Source organism: Schistocerca gregaria, chromosome 1 (assembly GCF_023897955.1).
Source record: "Schistocerca gregaria isolate iqSchGreg1 chromosome 1, iqSchGreg1.2, whole genome shotgun sequence".
Classification (NCBI taxonomy): Eukaryota; Metazoa; Arthropoda; class Insecta; order Orthoptera; family Acrididae; genus Schistocerca; species Schistocerca gregaria.
Genome location: NC_064920.1, coordinates 536,432,866 through 536,456,877, shown reverse-complemented (window position 1 = coordinate 536,456,877; position 24,012 = coordinate 536,432,866). Strand labels below are relative to the sequence as shown.

Genomic DNA, 24,012 nt, shown 5'->3' with positions numbered 1-24,012 from the left:
GCAGTTAACTAATACACTATTAATATTTTCTTTCTCCAATCTGGTATGACTGATACCTTCTTTGGACTCAGAACACATCTTATTGGGCCTGTGGAGGGATTTCTTTGTTCTAAAAAAACCCAAATGTGCATGCCACACACATTCTGTTACCCAGGTAACCTCTTCCTGCACATTGCACATGCTTGACCTGTTAAGTGGGGTCTACATTTCTCTGATTGATAGTGGAGGTTGAAAAATTTGCATCTAAGATGATCGTACAATTATCTGAGTATCTGATTTAGACCTTCAACTCCGCTCAAAACCAAAGTATCATGACTGGTTCTGGGAACAGTGCTATAACACAATAACTGTGCTTCTACACCATGGACAAGGCTAGCTGCCTTCATCAAATCCACCACTTGTTTGCAGGAATTGAGGATGGCTTCTGAACCCAGCTCGAGGCCTAATTTGCAGCTGGGTGCATTTTTGGCAGAGCCTCCTCCACATCTCGAACGAGACCCCCTGGCAAGCAGAGTGGATACCAGCTTTCTTTCCTGACCTGCCCACTATTTCCCTGAGGAGCTCCATCACCCACCTAAAATTGGAGTTCTCAGTGACAAGTAATTCCACCCTCTATTTGTAAAGACCTCTCAGGAAGACTGTTAACACCGCTACATGGGTAAAGAGGTACGCCAGTCCCCGGATCAAATCTGTCTGGTGGATTAATGATGATGAGTCAGTGTGACAGCCAGCCTGGATGTGATTTTTAGATGGTTTCCCACATCCCACGAAGTGAATACTGGACTGGTTCCCATATTCCACCTCAGACATTCTTGCATATATCATTTACTTTATACACAGACAGATTGAGTACACTGCTTCTGTCCTGGGGATCAATGGGAGACTTATGGCCTTTGATGTTTGGTCTCCTTAAACATGTACTCAGCAGCACTTGCTTACTGTCCTCTTTGTTTTTTATGCTGTCCGAAAGTTGATTGTGAAAAAGTGTCTACTGTTCACCAAATCTTCTTCGTTATATGAAGACTACTTCTTGCAAGTGATAAACATTCCTGCATCTTGTGCTGTAATTATGTGTATCCCAGTTCAACAAAGCACGTCTTATTTTAACATATATGGGCAAGAAAAGTTTATACATTTAGTTCTCTGAATGATTTTTTGCAGGCTTGTTTTGTCGATAAATTAGCCATGCACCTAACTACTTTCTTCTATAGTGTCATCTATCAGTATCTGCAACATATCCCCTTATTAGAATGTGATATGATAGGTGTTGGTAGATCAAACATAGTATATCATCTCTAGTGCACCTGCATTTACAGCTTTTGACTTTTCCCTTATTAGGAATGTACTAAGACTTAACTTATTAGCAGATTTTATTTTTATGGTTCTCCCCAATAATGAACCTGTCGACAACACCACCCCAGTATTTATTACAGTGCACACCACCTAAAAGTGTGTCCCCAACCTCAAGAGTGACATAATTTGATTTAGCTGTTTTGTTTGTATTAAACTGCAAGTATTTTTTTAGGTTTTATAATTAAGTTGGTATGACTGAATCATGTTTTGGAACAGTTGTATTTTGAGAAACTCTCTCTTCCTGCTCTTCTCTTGAATTTGTATGCATATGTGACTTCATTGTCACTAACTGCTACAGATATATCATTTGCATATATTATAAATTCTGTGCAGTGCGTTCCTGGTGAAATGGACTGTTGTAGAACTCCTTGATCCTATAAGATTGGCATAATGGAAACTGCTGAAAATCATATTAAATTTTCTGTTTATTGACATATTTCATTATACACCCAAAAGTCCTCTATAAAAGAACGCCTGTATAGAATGCAAATGAGAAACATCCTTGCTTCTGTCACTTTCTCTAAAGCCTCTGTTAGTACCCTTGTGACTTGCCTACTTTTACCCTGTAAGCTTTATTTCCTCTACCTGCTGTAATGTGATGGTTTCCTTCCTTCATTGATGCTTCACTATTCTTAAGCACTTATCATAAATGGAGCCTCTTTTTTTGTTGCTACTCTTGTGGTATTCTTTGTTACTAACACCATTCTGGTCATTAATTGTATAGTGACCCTCCTGTCCTATTAACCAGTTTGATTATTGACGGGTGTTAGAGCACTCAAGGCAAACCAACAACAACCATAATTAGAGAGTTAAGAAAAGATTAGTTGAAGGAAAAGCAGCTATTAGGAAACCACTGCTGCAAAAATATACATTATTAATTAATTCGTTTTTAATGGGACAAGGAGGTAAACTCATTGATTGGTATATTTGAAAGTGTTTAGCAAGCATGAGAGATTCATTCTATGTTAATTACTCTGGAGTTGGCAGCTCCAGTGAATAGATACAGTTCTCTCCTTATCATGCCAGAAGACAGCATCATCCTCTTTGCTAAGGACATACATGTCGGACAATGGGCTGCTGGCCACCAAGTGTCTTGATGCTAATGTATTGTGATTAATGGGTGAGGATGCATGTAGACATTTCATGTGATTGTGATGGCAGACTGGACACATTAGTGATGTAGGATGTTGAACATTTTGTACTTATCTTCTTGTGTGTGCATTATGTTTTAATTTTTCACGCTCCTCTCATCTGTTCCTTTGAAGATATATTTTGTGCCACTAGTCGGAATCAGTAAGTTTTTCCGCTAATAATAAATGCTGTTATTGACCACTGGAATTTATTGCTTCCTCCCAGTTTGTTGGCAATTCCCTTCTGCCTCCACTGTTTGTTATATTTCATCTGTGTGAAAAAAGTCTGTTTGCATATTTTGGGTCCACAGTTGAATTTTCATGAAAAGTTCAGGATAAAATCAAATATGCATTTGGTATTAGTAATTTAATTATTATCTATGTAATACAGTGGTTATCTAGAATAGATAAATCACAGGTTCAGACTGTTGCAATATGCCCAATGATCCAGTCACGTAATCACTTTGTGGCATTTTTTCATTTCATTTTTGACACGGCCCTAGCTCTCGCATTCACTCGGGACTGGACTTTTTAAGCTCTTTGGATTCTGTTTGATGTAAGCATTCCTTTGACTTGATTTTTGTATAATTTGGAGCTTATTTACCAGTTAACTGGGACAATATCTTTAATCATTTTGTAATTTTCAATTTAATACCAGATATTCACTTATACTTAGGCAAATATTATTATTGACTTACTTTGGGTCCTAGTAGTGCTCCACAACTTCTTTACAATGACACATGAATCAATGTTCTAATTTATATAAAGCTAATTTATAACAATAATGAAAATTCCAGGATGGAGCAGTATGCAAAATAAAGGAAAGGGAATCGCTCGCATATAGTGGATTGATGCGTGGGTCACAGTAATACATCACAGAAAATAGAGTTCACACTAGCTTTCGAGCTCTAGCTCTTTTTCATATCACGACGATGGCAATGTGCATTTGGGTGTCTGTGTGATTGTGTGTGTGAATGTGTGTACTGTTGTTAGAAAAAGAGCTAGTGTGAATGCTGTTTTTTGGTATGGGTTTCTGTGCTCCATGCACTGATCCACTATAGGTGAGTGATTGCCTTTCCCGTATTTTTTGTAATTAATGAAAATCACACACATGCCTAAACTGGTACAATGACATCACAGACGAAACAAATACTGTGCAACAAACATGGGTTACCTGTTGTGGGTTCAGCCATTGTTTCTGCATTAGTAGTCTTGTAGTTATTAGCAAAGTATTGTAAGAGGGTAAGGGATGCATCTGACTGGCATTGACTCCATAAAGTTGTGAATATGGGCAGGTGGGCTATTATTTTGTGTCTGCATTGTTGGTGACAATTGTAAGGGAATAAAAAATGCACCAGGTGCTGTGACTGTCTTTGGCTACGTAACCCCTTCTGAAATTCAGCAGGTGTCAAGGGAGAAATGTTGGCAGACACAAAATTTATGTTTACATTGTGAAAGGATTTGTGGAATACAAGCATCACTCTACTTGCAAACATTTCAATTCTATTGTATATTGAATTGAGGTGGTTGTACTTATTGAGGTAGAGTATATGTTAATATACATCTTATTAGTTGATTAATATGTAAACTAAAGGAAGACCAACCATTCTCACACAGCTGACTGAAGTGTGGTGCATAGGAATACTCAACAAAATATAGTATTTACACTAGCTTTTGAGGACTTGCTCTTTCTCTAGCAAAAGTGAACACACGACCACACCGACATCCAAGTGTTTGCATCAGGGGCCATGGGAAGGTTGACTGTTGATCGGTAGAATACTGGGGACCTGCAATCAGTCTACAAAGGAGATTGCTTGCAAATCACTTGTGCAACCAGTTCTAGAATATCGCTTAAGTGTGTGGAATCCATACCAAATAGGACTAACGGGAGATATTGAATGTATACCGAGAAGGGCAGCATAAATGGTCACAGGTTTGTTTGATCCATGGGAGAATGTCAGAGATGCTGAAGGAACTGAACTGGGAGACTGTAGAAGATAGATGTAAACTACCCTGAGAAAATCTGTTAACAAAGTTTCAAGAACCAGCTTTAAATGATAACTCTTAGGAATATACTACGACCCCCTACATATCACTCACATAGGGATTGTGAGGATAAGATTACAATAATTCTGCATGCACAGAGACATTCAAAGAATCATTTTTCTTGTGCTCAACACATGAATGGAATGAGAAGAAACCCTGATAACTAGTAGAGTGGGATGTACCCTCTGCCATGCATTTCATGATGATTTGCAGAGTACATATGTAGATTATTGAGGCTAGTTGCCTGAGCAGATGGAGATGGGGTGGGGTCAAGGAAGGATGTACTAGAGAAGGAAGGAGCACTAAGATGGTGTGAGGCAGGTATTTAAACAAACAAATCAATGGCTGCACAACAAGATTGCAGGAGTTCAGAGGGTAGAGCATGTAATAGGTAGAGACAGGGGTGGGGGGGGGGGGGGGGAGGAAAGGATACAAGGGTGGAGATGAAGTTGGAGGTAGGGAAGTAGGGAAGGAAAAGAGAAAGGGAAGGGGTGGAAAAGTGGGGAGAAAGAATATGCGTGCATGGAGAGGAGGGGGGAGGAGAAGAGCGGTAGAAAAGGCATTACACAATCTGGATGGTGAAGGATTGGCGGGGACAAAAGAGTGAAGGGAAAAGGTTAGGTGAGGCAGTGGAAAACATGTTAGGAGAGGGTTGTGCCAGAGGGACTGCAAAAGTGTTGTATATGCTGGAGAGACAATTTCCACCTGCATAGTTCAGAACAACTTGTGCTGGAGGAGAGTATCCATGCTGCTCACACGGTGAAGCTGCCATTGAACTCATTTGTATTATGGTTCATAGCATGTTTGGCAACTGAATGGTCAAGTTTCTAGTTTTCCACAGTTTGGCAGTGGTCATTCATGTGAGTAGAAAGTTGATTGCTTGTCAAGCATGCATAAAATGCTGCACAGTAGTTGCAGCATAGCTATTATATAATATAGGGTAGGAAATGCCTGTGACTGGACTGTTATAGAGATGGTGGATGAGTGTATGAGACTGGTTTTGCACATGGTTTGACCACAAGAGAATGAGATACGGGGTGCAGGACTGGAGTAGGGATGGACAACTCTGTAAATTGGGTGGGCAGTGGAAAAGTACTTTATATGATGTGGGTAGGATATCCCTTACATTGAGTCATGACAAGAGATAGCTGAAGTCCTGGTGAAGGAAGTGGTAGAGCACCTTAAGATCAGAGTGATACAAGGTGATCAGTGGAGTGCTGGTAGGTGGCTGGTTAACAGTTTTATTGGATAGAAGAAGCAATGGCATTTGAAGATCAGTTTGTAGAAGAGATGGCTTGGATACTGTCTGCGAATAATGACTGTGGCAAGGTTATCAATATATTTCAAAATATCAGGGGATTACATACATATATCTTTTTTATTCTCATCCTGTGTTTTCAACCTGAGGGTGAAGTTAATCTGTAATTGGTTGATAGGATTATAGAATTAAAGGTATAGTCTGATATTACAGAACTGTTGTACTCTGCTATCATTAAAATTGCTATAAATTGAATGATATTTAACCCTTTGACTGTCATACGCAAGGCTTGGTGGCCATGTCTTAAGTGCTACTTAATCACATTTCTCACCATGCATTGAGTTCTTTGTTCTTCCAAAGTGCTTGCCTTTTCTTGGCTTTGTGTTTTGTTCCGAGTTTGGGACTGAGACTGGGAGTAAGAAGTATCTATTTACACTATTTATTTACTGCAGTGTATAACAACAGTGCAGCAAAATATGAAGATGTAGAATTGACAGAAATCACAAGATGTATTTTGCAACATCATCCATTATACTTATGGCAAACTACAAACTGTTGTAAAATGCTGCTGAAGGTGCTGTCATCGAACTGACGATGAATCCCTGTACTGTATGCTAGGAGAAGAGGAGGGTTGTGAGGGAGGGAACGGAATGGGGAAGATTGAGTACTGGGGCCCCTCAAGACAGTATAGTATATACTCTCCGACGTCAATGAAAAATAGCCATTAGAACAATGGTTGTAACACAAGTCAGTGTTCTTCTAACTTCCCATCATAAAGTTCATGTTCTGTTATACACACAATCTTTCATCTTACATATTAATTTAAATGCGATTAACTCAAGTGTATGTGATATTTCTGTTATTCTATTCCTTATTGTCTCCAAGAAACAGACATTTTAAAACATAATAACTTGCTTGGATTTTGTTACATCGACATTTCAGATTGTATATTCCAGATCTGTAGGAAGCCTAAAAAATAAAGATATTGAATACTGTGTACATAATAAATTAATATGACCTAAAATGCACATATCTTTCGTAAAGTTGTAGTATCTGATGGTCATTATTGTGAAACAAACTCTTGTTAAGGACCAAATATTGCTAAATACATTCAGAAATGTGAATACTGTCATCACTGTGTTTTAACCGTAAGCATTTTCTTGAATTGAAATTTATGCTACTGGATTGCGTATATAATTATTTCAGTTATTCCCAAAGTGACCATATAGTAGATTGTAGAACATGACAGTTTTATTTTTCCATATTGCTATCCAACCCTATTTCTTGTCTTTGGGATATAATTATTAGCTTCAACACAGGTTTTCCATTAGTGCCAATAGTTTCCAGTGTCAGTTGTCATTTTTCCCATACTCCATATGTGAATGGAACTGGAAGAAACCCTAATGACTGGTACAATGGGGCGAACCATCTGCCATGCACCTCATGGTTACTGCAGAGTTTAGATGTAGATGTAGATGAAGAAGAAGCGTTTTCTTCTGCCATCCCGTACATTTCCTCTTCAGTGAGGGCTTGACTTTGTTCTCTATCATGCCTGAGCAGTATAAGCTGTTGGTAGTGCATTGTTCCTCCAAAAAAATCACAGAAAATTGGACCATGTGCACTACAAAAAAATGATTAACAATATCTTACCAGCGGATAGTGACATTTTGAATTTCTTATGGGTGCTTCCACTATATACTTTGATGCATGGACTCTGGCTGAAAATTATGTATCCAAGTTTAATGAAAAGTTAAAATCCTGTACGAAAATGCATAACCTTCAGTACTGAAATGGTCTTTGAGTCAATGCACAAGTGAAATCTCTCTCCTTTTTGATCAGTAATAAGTTCTCTGGAAACCTGCTTTGCACGAATATTACTGTAGTTCAATTTGTTTTGACTAATGGAATGAGTTGTGTTAACATTTGCTTGATCTTTTGGAGTAATTTTTTCAACTGTAACTCATTGGTCTTCTTGGATAAATGAATCAATAAGAACTTGCAATGTCAAAAACAAAGCTTGTACCAGATGGACAGAGTGGTGCTTGTCAGTTACACTATTGCAGCCACTTTTGAGCTTTTCCATCCACACCTAAAAACCCACACAACTGATGCAACAACTTCCACGTTGTTTATTAATCCGAGTGAGAATTGTTGATGACTACAATTTCTGAAGGATAAAAATTAGATTTTAGAATGCTGTTCTTCAAATTACTTTCTTCAAGGAGACATGTCATCATAACTGTAACATTAGACATTAGGTTTACATAAATATTAATTGAACAAATGACTAACACTCTTTTCGAGATTGCCAAGTCACATTACAAACTTTAAATTCTGTGCATTAGGTGTTGCTTTCACTACATATATTTGTCCATGTAATTACTGAACAACCTTCATAGTCACTTTTTTTATGCCCATGCAGTCAGTGTATTAGCATTCTAAAAGGAGAGTAAAACTTGAGTTGATTACAATCCAATGATGACGTTACTTTGGAGGTAATGTGAATGTTCAGAAGTCATTGATTTTTTCAGTATTGTTGTAGTATGATTACTGTGACTTAACACAAAATCTATTAAGATAACAATTATTTTAGTGCAACCTTTTGTTACAATTCTCATAAAAGATTTGTTGTTTCAACCTAATTCTTATCATTAATATTTATTGCTTCAAAGTTTTCAGATAAGATACATTATTCAATTGATATCATGTTTTGTTCATAATACAGATTAATCCTTGGAAATTATTTGGCTGCAGAAGAATTGGCAGCACGGAAGAAGTTTGTAGCTGCTATGGTTATCTCAGTACCATGGAATGTTTTTAAAGGGTCTGAAAGCATTGAAAAACCCTTTCTGAATCTCATGCTCAATCGGCATTTGTGTGAGGGACTTTGTAAACTGATTGAAGGGTAAGGGCCATTTATAACAATCAGATTCTCTTAAGCAAAATGTCTATAGGGTTTTATTTCACCATAATCTTATCTCTCTTCCTTTTTGTAGGGCAGAAGAACTTGGTATTGATGTTCCTTGGGACATGAATGAAATTCGAAAGGTATGTAAAAGTGTAATGACAAGGGAGACCATCTTTATAATAGCATTCAGAAAATTTTCTAATACTTTTGATGAGCTCTGAATTTTCGTACACTGCCTGACAAAAAGTGAAGCAACAAGAAGAAATGGTTGGATGTCCATTTAATGTCATACACATACACACCACTGGATTGAAATTCTCTCTGACAGATACAATGGCCACAAGAGTGCATTAGTGTTGTTCACGGTTAGTGTTATTACCTGGCTTTATAAGGTATATAAGAGCCGTGAACATTATCAGCTGTCAAGTAATTACTGTGAAGGACACAGAGATGTCCCATCTCTTATGAGACTATGATATCAGCACCTTTCACAGTTTGAAAGTCGTTGTGGTTCTCCATTTGACTGGCTAGTGGAATCGTGCAATATCCAGATTTGTGAGGCATTTGGATGTGACATTGGTTGGATGTTGGACTCTATGGGCTGGCATAATTATTATCGAATTTCCAATTGATGATGTTTGGCCACCATAAAGGAAGATTGCCATACCATGTGCCAAGCACATCATAACCCCTTCATATCTGTATGTGTCCTCCTAGAATAAGTAATGGACTCTCTGCAGCTTTGTGTGTCATCCTGCAGCATTGGTTGGAGAACTTAACAGCACATCACAAAGGACTGTGGTTAGTTTGGCACCTTTGCCAGGAAGCATGGACTACTGATGAAGTGTCATATTATGTTCAGCAATGAATTGTGATTTTGTATGAACCGGATCTATCATCAGTGAGTATGCCGATGACCTGAGGAGAAGTCTCATTCTTCCAATGTTTTGCAGAGGCGTAGATGTGTTACTGCTGACATTGTGGTGTGAGAAGTCATTTGGTACAATACCAGTGCATGCCTGATACACTGATTGCACAACAGTACCTTGTGGGTGCCCTGTGTGTTACCTCTCTGGCAACAGTATCATGGTGTGTTTCTTCAACAGGGCAATGATCATCCACGTACAGCACACATCTCTGTGAACTGACTGTATGATGTTGAGGTACTCCTGTGTCCAGCAAGATCCACAGATCTGTCCCTGATAGAATTTGTGAGACCAGTTCAGGCATCAACTCCAAACCAGGGTATCAAGGATCAGTTATGACTATTGTGGGACAGCTTGCCTCAGAAAAGGATTCAACAGTTTTATGAGATTCTTCCCCAGCAAATCAGCACATGCATCCAGGCCAGAGAGGGTGCAACATCATATTGATAAGTGAACTTGTACTGCAAAGTTCTTTGTAAATTTGACTCTAGTTTGTAAACGCTGAAATAATATCACATACTCTCTCAGTCCATGAAGCTTAATTTTATTCCCTTCTCCCCTTCTGGATGTTTCACTTTTCTGTCAGGCATGAATATAACCCTAGAAAAAGAGTTGCTGAGACATGGGCAACTCTGTCTGATAACACAGATTTGGGTGTTGGTGTTGGTGGTGATGTGTTCCAGACTTTATACACTTTATATACTGATTGCAAAACCATAAGTACTTATACAGATGCTACTGGACACTGGTAACAAGAACCGAGGTCCCCAAAATGAGATTGATTTTGTCACTGCAGGTGAATGGAGGTAATGTAAATGTGTTTTGCAAAACTGAACTACACACTGTATCAGCCCTCCATGTCCTGTGAATCTGTAGATTAAGATTCTTTTAATTTCTCAGTACAATTTTTCTCTGGAATCCTACTGTCATTTTAAAACGGCAATAATCTACAGCCAGCAGTGGTGTTATAATCCTCACTTCAAGCTGCAACGTATATGGAAAATAAATAACTTCTCTAACAACAACATAAATGATCATTTAGTCCATGAACCAAGCAGGAATGATTTGTGGCAAAATAAACTCATGATTTGTAGCACTAAACATGCAGTAAACAGTTGGAGTGTTACAGTATCCACAGGTAGAAGTGAGATGGATAACAGCAACAGAGGCAGACATCACTGCCAGTTGGCCTTACATTTGACTTGCTCTGGATGCTCTTATGACTCTCCTGTGACATTGGCCTCCGCCTCACCACAGGTGCCCACTCCAGATGTGTGCATCATTACATATATTCACATGTGTGTATCACCAATCTGCACATCTGGTGTGGTTGCTGAATATGGCTCCTCTTCTTTCTCAATAATATTTTCTGTATAGCAGATGGTATACTGCCTTCCTCTCAAAGCAGTCATTTGCATTCATTTAACTTCTGACTGTAGTTCATATAAGCTCACCAGACAAAATGTTAGTCACCCCAGTACAAGAACACACTTGTCACTTTGGAGCAATGTAGGTGGTGTAGAACTGGTACCTGACAGTCCCGTTACCTTCAACTATTGACATAAGTCGTGTCAGTGAAGTGATGTTGGTTGTAGGGCATCAGCACTGTAAGCTGAGTCAAAATGGAAATATGCTGAATGGCATAAAGCAGGTATCATTTTTGGATGAGTCGGTTACCATATGATGAAAGGAACTGGAAAATTTGTTGTGCATCAAAGCGAACAATCCATTGTGTCTACAAGGAATGCAGACATGTAGCATGGTCCAATGAGTGTGATTTTGCTTCATTTTCAAATCATTGATGGTGTTAAATGCACTGAAAGTGGTATTGTAATGGTTTTTGGATCCCCTTTCCCCCGGACCATAACTTGGGCTCACTCATTCAGGTTACGATGAACATGAACCGGATTCAAGACACAGAGGAATTAAAGCCATTAGCTGCCAGTGGGCAGTGATTTATAACAGTGAGCCAATTGAAAATTTATGCCAGACTGGGATTTGAACCCTGGTCTCCTGCTTACTAGGCAGATGCACTGACACCATGGCATTTGGACTCGGTGATTACCACAACTGCACGAACTATCCTAGCATACCTCCTGTCAGGCCCAAATTCTCAACTTCCTCCACACACACTGATGTAGTGGCCCTGCTCATTAGCCTCATTACTTGTGGCATCTCACTGATACCCTGACAGACATGTCTGAAAGAGCAGATGCCATTTTGATCGTGGAGCCACTATGAACCCAAGAGGGAGACCCAGGTTTGAATCCTGGTTCTGCACAAATTTTCCACTTGCTCCATAGATACAAATCAATAACCACTGGCAGTTACATCTACATCTACATGGATACTCTGCAAATCACATTTAAGTGCCTGGCAGAGGGTTCATTGAACCATCTTCATAATAGTTCTCTATTATTCCAATCTTGTACCGTGCTTGGAAAAAACGAACACCTATATCTTTTAGTGCGAGTTCTGATTTCCCTTATTTTATTATGGTGATTGTTGCTCCCTACGTAGATCAACATCAACAAAATATTTTTGCATTCAGAGGAGAAAGTTGGAGATTGAAATTTCATGAGCAGATTCCACTGCAATGAAAAAGCCTTGTTTTAATTATGTCCACCCCAAATCGTGTATCATTTCAGTGACACTCTCTCTCCCCTATTTCGGAATAATAGGAAATGTGCTGCCCTTCTTTGAACTTTCTCAGTGTACTCCGTCAATCCTCTCTGGTAAGGATCCCACATTGCGTAGCAGTATTCTAAAAGAGGGCTGACAAGTGTAGTGTAGGCAATCTTTTTAGTAGACTGCTACGTTTTCTAAGTGTCCTGCCAGTAAATCTCAGTCTTTGGTTAGCCTGTAATTCCTCTCTGTCTTGATTCAAAATGGTGTCCGTTCTTTTGGACATGTTTCTGTTCTTTTGGACATGTCTGTCTTCGACATCTTTGTAATGAGTATGCTGTGAACACTCCCGCCGTCAAAGATGACAGCAGTTATTTTTATAGGACTGCATGCTTATATTCCCTCTTGGTAAAGCAGCCAAACCACCCTATCATACTGTGACTGCCCCACTATGTCACCTGACCGTAATTCCATAGAAAATGTGTGGGGGCTATTTGGAACATTGGGTAAACAAAGCAACTGACATCCCTTCATGTGGGTAGCTCTAGGGGATCTAGTCATTGATGACTGGTTTGAGCTGGATATGGCAAACCTGAAGAAACTTTTGGGTTCTCTTCCTTGCCAAATTGAGACCATTATTAGCAGTATGATTCCTGGGAGCAACTCAGTTTTCCTCTGGTGTGTTTATATTCTGGTGTGTTTGTGACTAGCCAGTTACTTGCAAGTCGTGTTGAAACAAGTAAGGAAATCACCATAATGTATCCACTGTCAACTCACATCCTGAAAGATGACTTATAGGAGCAACTCAGATGTCATATTTCACAAAAGTGGGATACTACTGTCCACCCCAATGAACTTTTCATCATTTAAATTTCCTTTACAAAGTAGAGGTCATTTCTTCACTGTTCTTAGATGGACACTATGGTTTTATGTTGCATCACTACATACTACAGCAAGAGAACTTGGTCCAATACATCACTACATGTCCATACTCACTTAACCTGTGACATACACATCATCTCCATCACCTTCCCCCACCCACCTACTCCCCCCCCCCCCCCCCCCCCCCACACACACACACACACTCCAGGGGGCTCGCCACTCTTTGGTGGGTTCATGCCTGACTACCACAGAGCCCCAGCCTTTGCAGTATTTTTTCCCTTCCGTGCTGCATGTCTATCCTCTTGCTATTCTTTTTCCCCTCCCATGGGGAACATGTCTGGGGTGTTATCGGGAATGTTCTGCATTCTTTCGCTGCCGAGCGAACAGTCTCACCTTTGTCTTTCACTCCCTTTTCCTTCCTTCCTTCCTTTCTTTCTTTCCTGTCTCTTCTTGTTCCTCCACTTTGGTGTTTGAGGATTCTTTTTTTCTTCTTCCTCCCTGTGTGCTCCTGAAGGCCGGCCCATGCATCTGATGCATAACAGGTGACTGGGTAACGTATAATTCCCAGCCCTGGGTCGACAGGTAGGGTTCGCACGTACCACCTAGTACAGGCCACACCCAGGAAGGGGTGATTGCCTGAGCTGCAAACTTCCCACCTTCCCAAATTGAAGATTGGTCCCTCTGACAGGTGTTTGGGAAGTGTAACCTGAGGTGTGAACAATCACCTAAGGTGTGTGCACCCCCTTGTGAAGGGCCCACAGTTGGAAGGAGCACACCGTCAGGAATGCTGACAATCATTGGGGATTTCCTCGTGATGAGTAAATCTACTTCCCACTCAACATCTACAAAACATAAACATAATGAGGCTAGTAATTCAAAGACCATTCCTACTGTACCACAGTTCCTCATGGTTTCATGTACTGTAGACGGTCAGTCCTTTGCCACGGTAAATCCGTATATTATTCAGAAAGGTGTAGATGCAATTGCTGGCCCTGCTCTTGTTTATGGAATGGCACTTTGCTTTTGTAAACCACTTCTGATTCTCAAGCACAACAACTGCTTGCTCCTCCATGGTTGTGTGTTCATGTTGAGGCCCATAGAACTGTGAATTCTTCTTGTGGTGTAATTTACACCAGCCTGCTTGACGGCCTGAGACCGTAATCCAATCTTACGTCTATGATGAGCGTGTCATTGCTGTCCATCATGTAACGAAAAAGGTTGATTCCTCCTTAGTGCCCATCTGCACTCTCTTTCTCACCTTTGATAGAATGGTGCTTCTGTCCAAGCTCAAAGCAGGCTATGAAATTATCACCGTCTGGCCAGACATTCCGAACCTGATGCACTGCTACCAGTGTCATCATTTCAACCACACTTGAACATCTTGTTGACACCCAGCCACATGTGCCACCTGTGGTAGGGATGCGCAAGAGGGCCATTGTCAACCTTCTTCTCCCCACTTATCAACTGCAATGATGGCCATGCCGCCACATCTTTGGATTGTCCAGTGAACTGTTCAGGAGATCTGGGTAAAGAAAAAGGTACCTTATCCAGTCACTTGCAAGTAACTGGCTAGTCACAAACCCTGTATTCTCCCGTTTGGTACCTATAGTTCTGTTCTTGTTTCCCTTCGCTTAATGAAGGATATCACTAAATGGACATGTGACCTCAAATTCACCTCTGAGGTTGTGAAACCACTCAGTGTCATGGTAGCTTCGCCATCCCCCTGTCCAGCTGTGCAACAAGCCGTCAAACTCTTGCCTCCAAATGGCAAAGCCACCAGCTACCCCCAGTAGGCCGGGAAGGACATGAGTACTCCTGTGAAGCCTTCCGCCATCCCTCCAGCCAAACAACACCCGAGTCTTCATCTAACCAGAAAGGCTCAAAGAAGTCCACCAAAGGCAAACGGTCATCTCCTTCACCATCTCGAAGATTCTCTTCAGTGGTGTCGCCATGTGATACCTTAGCCTGGCAGCCTCCGTGTTGCCAGTGCGCACCAACAACCATTTTTGAGCATTGGACTCAGCAGACCAACCACACAAGTAAGCTGATGCTTCTGTGGACCCCATGGAGCAGGATCTTCCTGTTTGTGTGGCCTTGTAGTAGTGCCTCTTCCCCAGCTGTTACTCGGCAGCTGCCAAGGTGACACCCCTACATCTCTTCATCTCTTCCTCACACTGATTCTCCTGCAATGGAACATTCACGTCCTTCGATCCCACAAAGAAGAGTTATGGCTGCTTTTAGTGTCACAACCTCCCCTTGTACTCTGCCTTCAGGAAACGAAATTCTGGCCTCACGACTGCTTTGAGCTTTTACATTTCATACCGATTCGTTTTGATCTTTTCTCTGAGGTTAGCATTACATCTCATGAGGGCATCATGCTGCTCATACAGGATGACATTCGTAGTCAACCTATCTCCCTGACTACCAACCTTCAGGCTGTTGCAGTTCGCCTTTTCCTTCCCCACCTGATTTTTTTTGCTCTGTACAATATATGTCCCTCCATCATTCACTGTTACCAGGACAGACTTCTTTCAACTTATTGGATGGCTACCTCCTCCCTTTTTTTTCTACTCGATGGCTTTATTGAACATCATCCCCTTTGGGGTTCTCCCAGGACCTGTCAGAGAGGTGCCCTCTTTGCTGACCTTCTTAACCAACTTAACTTCTTGTGACCTAACAATGGAGCACCCACTTTCCTTTGCTGACTCCTACCCCATCTGCGTGCATACCTAAATGGCAGCTTCCTAAGGCTGACTGGCAGCTTTTCTCTTCCCTGGCGACCATTGAAGAACAAGATTTCTCCAGTTGTGAAGATCAGGTAGAATATCTCACAACCGTTATCCTTACTGCTCCAGAACATTCCATCCCTCACACTTCCTCTTTACTATATCATGTCCCAGTCCCTTGGCAGATGCAAATCATGCACAGAGAGGTGCTCTCCGTGTTTTTAACCGCCACCCTTTGCAGGCAAACTGCATTAATTGTAAACAGATGCATGCAAAGTGTCGTCGCGTTCTTCGGGATAGCAAAAGAGGTAGCTGGATTTCATTCACTAGTTCTTTTAATAGTTCCACACCTTCCTCTGTCGTGTGGGCCGACCTCTGACGGCTCTCGGGAACCAAGATCCATTCACCAATTTCCGGCCTGACAGTAGATGTTATTGTGGACCCTATTGCTATCTCCAACACTTTGGGCCACCATTTTGCAGAAGTTTCGAGCTCTTCCCACTATCACCCTGCCTTCCTCCATCGGACAAAAGGGGAGGCAGCTCAAGTGATACCCTTCTCTTCTCCAAATCTTGAATGCTACAATGCCGCCTTTACTATGAGGGAGCTAGATCATGTTCTCAGTTCATGCTGATCCTCCGCCCCAGGGCCAGACACCATCTATATTCAGATGTTGCATCACCTTTCCCTTGCGGACAAGTACTTTCTGCTTAACTCATACAACCACATCTGAGCAGAGGGCACATTTCCTGGACGCAAGCATGAAGCCACCATTGTACCCATACCTAAGCCCGGTAAGGACAAAAACCTTCCTTCTAGCTACTGTCCCATCTCTATTACCAGCTGCATTTACAAGGTGATGGAACATATGATTAATGCCCGGCTAGAGTGGTGGCTCGAGTGTCACCATTTACTAACGAATGGACAGTGTGGATTTAAAGTGTGGCATTCTGCAGTTAGCCATCTCATTAATTTGTCCACCCATACTATGAATGCTTTTCTGCAGAAGTCCCAGAGTGTGGCCGTGTTTTTCGATTTGGTTAAGGCCTATGACACCTGCTGGAGAATTGGTATCCTCCGTACTCTTTACACATGGGGCTTCCGCGGGTGCCTGCCATGTTTTCTTCGGGCATTTTTACAAGACTGAGTTTTCAAGATGTGTGTGGGTTCTGCCTGTTCAGAAACATTTAACCAGGAAAATGGTGTGCCTCAGGGTTCCATCCTGAGTGTCATCCTCTTCACTGTCGCCATTAACCCTTAACCCTATAATGGCCTGTCTCCCACTGGGCATCTCCGGCTCCCTTTTTGTTGATGATTTTGCTATCTATTGCAGTTCTCCACAGACATGTCTCGCTGAGTGGCATCTTCAGTGCTGTCTTGATCATTTTTACACCAGGAGCACCAACAATGGCTTTCGTGTTTCCACTGACAAAACCGTCTGAATTTTTGGTGGCGCAAATGGTTTCTCCCACCATCTCTACATCATGGGCCTGTCGCCCTTGTGTTCATTGAAACTACAAAATTCCTGGGGCTCATGCTCGATAGGAAACACTCTTGGTCCTCCCATGTCTCTTACCTGGCAGCCCACTGTACACAGTCCCTTGATGTCCTACATGTCCTCAGTGGTACTTCCTGGGGTGCCAATCGAACCACAGTCCTCCATTTGTACCGGTCCCTTGTCCGTTCGAAATTTGACTATAGGTGCTCTGTTTATGCATCTGCATGACCGTCCCTGTTACGCCGTCTCAACACTATCCACCGTCATGGCATCCATTTGGTCACGGGTGCCTTTTACACTAGCCCAGTTGAGTTTGTATGCTGAAGCTGCTCAACTACCACTGTCCTACTGCTGTGACTTTCTCCTCAGCCAGTATGCATGCCGTTTGTCTGTCATACGTGGCCACCCCTCCTATGCCTCCTCCTTGGATGATTCCTTTGATCGTCAGTATGGGGCCTGTCCCTCTTCTCTGTTACCTCCTGGAGTCCACTTTTGGCACTTGCTTTGGCAGCTTAACTTTACACTACCTGCAACTTTCCCAGTGGTGGTGAACCCTTGCTTCGTGAAGCGACCCATTTTAACCTAGGCCTTCATTCACTTCCTAAGGACACTACTCCAGTGTGTCTATCGCCTTCAGTTTCATGACCTCCGCATGGAACTTCATGATAGTACCTTTGCATACAGTGGTGGCTCTCGAACCGACTGTGGGGTCGAGTGTGCCTTCATCATTGGCATCCGTGTCTTTTGATATTGGCTTCCAGCACACTCCTCTGTATTTACAGCTGCGTTCTTCACCCTGTTTTAGTCCGCAGAGTACATCCAGCGACACAGGCTTTTCAATTGTGTCCTCTACTCAAACACACACAGTGCGCTTCAAAGTCTGTGCGCAGTACACTGCCCATCCCTTAGTGCAGCAGGTCCTGGAAAACTGTCACTTGCTCACTCTTGGTGGAGCCAGTGTCTTGTTTCTGTGGGTTCCTTGTCATGCCGGTCTGCCAGGAAACGAGACTGCTGCCAAGACTACAGTACTCGTATCCAGCCCATGAGTACCTGTATTCCCTCCGATGATCTCTGCATTGCCATCTGTCAGGAGATGGTGTCCCTTTGGCGTTGCCAGTGGTCCTCCCTTCACGTGAATAAGCTTTGGCTTATTAAGCCTCTCCCAGCGTCTTGGATTACCTCCTCTTGGTCTTCCTGCCAGGAGGAGATTATTTTAACTCGGTTACATATTGGGCACTGCCTTTTTAGCCATCATTTGCTAAGTGGCGCCATCCCACCACTTTGTACACATTGCGTCCAAATTTTAACTATCCACCACCTCCTGATGGAATGCCCTTTTTTTAACCATTTACATTCAATCTTGGGTTTGCCATCTCATTTATCAGCCATTTTAGCTAATGATGCTTGGACTGTCGACTGTGTTTTACTTTTTATCCCCTGAAGCAGTATAGTGAAGGCCATTCAATTTTTAGTTTTGGACCTCCATTTCTGTATGGTGTCTTTTCTGGCTCTTTTTCCCAAGTGCTTGTTTTTAGCTATCTTCTCTTCTGTCAATTGGGATTGACGCATAGTAGTTTAACTCCTCTTTTTGTTCGTGTTCTATAGTTCTGACTTGGGTGCGTATGACCACAATTGTTTTTTGTACCCTAAAGCAAAACAAACAAAACAATCTCCATCACTCCTTGCCACAGGTCATGACTGACAACACAAGGAAGGTGGCCCTTGTTTTAACCTTCCTAAGGGAAATTGGATATTGCCACTTGATTTACAACCATTTGTGTGGCACCATCACATCCCTTAGATCAACTCTACCCCATATTACCAGGGAAGTTTTACTGTTTGTTGGTTGGCTATAAGGATAGAGGGAAAAATAACCATAATATTGAGTCTCTTAGAAATTATGTTCATTAACCCAGTATGCACCACCTTCTGTAAACCTTTTATGACAGCTTACAAATGCATAACCAGCCACAGGCTAGATCTTCACTCTTGAAAATATTTGTCATGAGATCAGACAATTGTGTAGTTTGTTGGGGTGCTGTAGCTGCTCTGCTGTGCAAAGAATGAGTGGCCAGAAGATTATACATGGGGATTCTCCTTACCTGAACCAACTTATTTAAAATTTACCATTTGAGATTAAGAAATCACAATTAAGGAAACTTGGCAGAAGACTCTTTATGGAGAAATAATCAGTCTGGAATAAAGGGACTGCAAGATTGCACAGGTCAAGCCTTAAAAAAAAAAAAAAAAAAAAAAAAAAAAAAAAAAAAAAAAAAAAACCACAGTTAAGTTGGTTTCTGTAATCCTATTGTTTCTGCATGCTATGCAACCAAAAGCAAGTACAGTTTTCATCTCAAATGGGGCAATGCTTAATAACATTTATTCTGCCATGGCTGAACAAAACTATATGGATTTCTGTTCATATACAGAAACATAATGCTTAAAGCAAATGTAAAGTAATGTAAACGTCATAGTAAAATCTGAATTATTTTATGCATAAATTGTTATATTCAAGAGCAATATGTCGGTTCCATTCTATTCAAAGATAAATATGTAATTAGGAATGATTAAATATTACATGGAAATATTATATAATAAAATTTTGAATAAATTCTCCGACGAGACAAGTGAGAAATTTGAAGCAATATATACTGCTTTGCAAAACTTAATGAGATAGATGAGATAACATAGCATATTAACTACTCAGTTTAAATGAATGAAAGTGTGGGAGTGTGTTGCCAGAGGTCTTTAGTTGTGCACAAAGTTGGATGTTACATGGCACGAGATCAACTTGACTGTAGTGCGAAAGGGGGCTGGCACCTCAACACAAAGTAGTTGAAGGAACAATAGCCCAAGAGTTTGGCATCTCTTGTGCATAGGGAGCATTCCAGATCACAGGCACTGCTGCCCAAAGGAGAGGTGGTGGTTTACCATATTCATCTACAGCAGCAGGTGATGTTGTGCAATACTGTATTTATTCGAATCTAAGCCGCACTTTTTTCCAGTTTTTGTAATCCAAAAAACTGCCTGCGGCTTAGAATCAAGTGCAAAGTAAGCAGAAGTTCTGAAAAAATGTTGGTAGGTGCTGCCACAACTAACTTATGCTTACAAATATATGTAGTGCTACACAGGCATGCTTTGGAGGCACAAAGATAAATACTGGCGCCAAACCCTCTGCGTCACTAAATAAATTAAAAAAAGGGGGTGGAAGAAGAGCTTTTTTCTCTGCCTCGAGTTTCGACCACTGCATTTTCATACATTATCCAACGAAGTAAATACATATTCCTTATTGTCCATCTTTGAATGTAGCAGCATTTCAGTGTACTACGAAAATCCGACTGTTTGGGATGTTTGTCAGTATGGCCAACTCTACGTTCTGAAGTTTTTCCTACCTGTGAAAAGAGATGGTTTCTTCTAGGAACTTTTATGAATTGTGAATCGCATGCAGTATTCTCTTCACCATAAGAATAATACGAATATAAACATTTTGCCATGTATATTCTTTCGTGTTTGCTGCTAGCTCATTTGAGTCCTGTCTAGCTCATTTGAATCCTGTCTAGCTCATTTGAATCCTGTCTAGCTCATTTGAATCCTGTCTAGCTCATTTGAATCCTGTCTAGCTCATTTGAATCCTGTCTAGCTCATTTGAATCCTGTCTGCCTATTAAACTACGAAACTAGAGTGAGACAAAAGCAAAAGCGGAAGAATATACATATCATGTTTATATTCATATTATTCTTATGCCTAATAGTGATACAGTCAGAAATGAAGCACGGCAATTGACTAGATTTTCAAATCTAAGATGACTCTAATTTCAGTGCAGAATGTAATGTACTAAAGAGGCATCTGCAAAGATTTTCAAACGGAGAAAATTTTTCGATAAACTCTCATTCAAAACATCTTCTATCATACGCTGTCTATTATTTGGTTCTTGTTGATCACTATCAAAGAAAGCAGCAGTGTAAGTAACAACAAATAGCAGTCTTTTGCCATTGTTTCGCTTATGAGACGATTCCTCTCTTTTTTTTTAATTGTAAGCGGCGGTAGCGTTCACAAAAGCAAGCCATGTCCCAAGCGGCGACAGGTCGTAAACACTCATTATCAGAATGCAACAAACAATGCATGACACAGTACAGTAATGCATTTTCAGCTTAGAGTAACGTAAACACCTATAACAAAGAGAACAGCACTTATGAGGTCAAAGAAAAATAAACAATCAATTCAAACCAGACGAAGTACGCGAAAAAGGAAGGGTACCTGTATAAATACGGATGGAGCACCTGACGCATAGCAATGGCTACCTGGTAAAGCTTAACTACTAAGCTTAAGACTCGAACCAAACTACTGTAGCTGTATCGTCATTCATTTGACCTAAATTGTCTCTCATATTACAATGGACCAACTTTGTTTTGATTTGGAGGTGCGGCCTAAAACCTTTCTCTCCCCATGGATTTTGAGTCTCAAATTTCAGGTGTAGCTTAGATTCGGGAAATTTTTTTTTTTTCCTTGATTTCGAGTCTCATTTTTCAGGTGCGGCTTAGATTCGAGTAAATACGGTAGGCAAGAAGAGACAAACATTAGACAGCGGGTGCAATTGCCATCACATTTGACATTACTGCAAGTCATGCAATCCTGCCCTCCACACTGGGGTGGATGGTCCCAAAAGCAAAGAGACTGGGCCAACAAGGAGTGGGGTTCTGTGCAATTCTTGTATGAGAGCTGGTTCAGTCTGAGTTGTGATCCTGAACATACCTTCATATGGCAAGAGATGCACCCGGGAACATTGTCAAACATGATTGCTGTGGTGGTCCAGGTGTTATGATGTGGAGAGGCTTAATGTTGCATAGGCATACTGACTTCCAAATCTTTGAACGAGGTACACTCACCAGTCAGTGTTATTGTGACAATGTACTCCTTCTCCACAAGTATTTTTCACAGATGTATTGGGTCCTAATGTCATTTTTATGGATGATGCTACATGACTGCATCAAACAGCATAGGGGGACAAGTTCTTAGAATGAGAGGGTATTTGGCGAATGGACCGACCTGCCTGTTCCCCTGACTTAAATTCCATCGAATACATGTGGGATGTGGTAAGGAGATGTACTGCAGCATGCTGAGAGGCAACAATGACCATCCAGCACTTATCAACCTCACTACCATTCCCTATCACAAGATCTCAAACATTGTGGACATCAAGGGAGCATGTTGCAGAGTAGGCATTGCTGTCCATCCTATTAAGAATCATATCCTACATTTTGTAATGTCCGGGGGACCATCATAATTGTGGTGACTTCAGGTAAAAATTGTCTATGTATAAAAGTGCTATTCCTGTTCATTTTGTTGTATATTTCTTTCAGGTACCTTCTGTACTGTACCAGTTCTCTCTATGTATGGTACAAGTTTCATCAATCTGTGTTACTTGGCAGTGACACATCATATGAAAGTAATCTGCACAGCAATGTACACTGCACTTTAAAATTTTGATGAGGACCAAATTTTTTTTTTACTTGTGAACTGTGGCATGAAGTTTGTAGCTTTTTGAAATGTGTATCTTAGAATGTACTCAAAAAATCGAAAGTTTTCCTGATGATACCCTTTCTTTAACAGAGCAGAACAATAAGGGAGTTTGATGCAAACTTCACTGTGAAGCAGTTTGGTTTCAAAGATGTATTTGACTACTACAGTCAGGCAACACTCCACAACAAATTGCACAAGATAGCAGTACCTTTACTTTGCCTGAATGCGGCAGACGATCCCTTTCAGCCATTAGATGGTAAGTGTTATGTGATTATAGAGGCTACATAAATTGTAAGCTTGAAGTTGAAGCTGTCACTAGGAAAACTGCAATAACATATAGTGTCTTTTTTATGTGAAAATCATTTGTGCCTGGTTTAATATTGATAAAGTCTTGGTGCAGAGCAAATAATTTAAGGAATAAAGGTAACAGCTCACTAATTAATAGAGGTGCAAATTCGTTGAAAGGTGCACAAACAAGACATTTCATACAAATCCTGGCTACTGAGTGTTCTCTCCCTCCTCTCCCCCCCTCTCCCCTGTCCCCCCTCTCTCTCCCCTCCTCTCTCTCTCTCTCTCTCTCTCTCTCTCTCTCTCTCTCTCTCTCTCTCTTTTCTATCAACCCTACGTGTTAAGGGTCCCAGATTGATGAACAATACTCAAGAACCAGTCAAGCAAGCACCTTGTAAGCCACTTCATAGTGGACGAATTACATTTCGTTAAGATTCTTCGTATGAATCTGTCTTGCACATGCTTTTCCCCTATTTGTTTTATGTGATCATTCCACTTAAAGGTCACTGTGGATAGATAATCTTAGATATTACACTGTTTCCAGCAAGTGTCATTACTAATGTAGTTATACAGTAGTGGATTTCTTTTCTTATCTACATTCAGAGTCCACTGCCAGGGCCTGTACCGTTCATCAGTCCTCTGCCGGTCGTTCTACTCAAGAGTACTATCTTCTGGCATTGACACTTTCTTTTAGGCAACCACATAATCTGCACATAGTCTTACAGGAGCGTTTTGATGCTTTCTGCTAGGCCATTTATATACATTGTAAACAATGACAGCCCCTTTCGCACTTCCTGGGGGACCCCCAAAATATCTGTCAGTTTTATTTCATTAAGATCAACATATTGAGTT

The 24,012-nt window shown here is 41.1% G+C and overlaps 1 protein-coding gene across 2 annotated transcripts in view; it reads left to right on the top strand.

Moving 5' to 3' along the window:
* Nucleotides 1–24,012, top strand: part of LOC126355399 (phospholipase ABHD3) — an 85,026-nt gene that overhangs the window by 20,197 nt on the left and 40,817 nt on the right. For both annotated transcript variants that reach the window (XR_007565500.1, XM_050005700.1), the window contains exons 5-7: nucleotides 8,513–8,692; nucleotides 8,784–8,835; nucleotides 22,963–23,128. Coding sequence is in view for 1 of the 2 variants with exons in the window: in XM_050005700.1 (XP_049861657.1) it covers nucleotides 8,513–8,692; nucleotides 8,784–8,835; nucleotides 22,963–23,128 (398 nt within the window). In the remaining variant the exon portion in view is untranslated. The remainder of the gene's footprint in view (nucleotides 1–8,512; nucleotides 8,693–8,783; nucleotides 8,836–22,962; nucleotides 23,129–24,012) is intronic.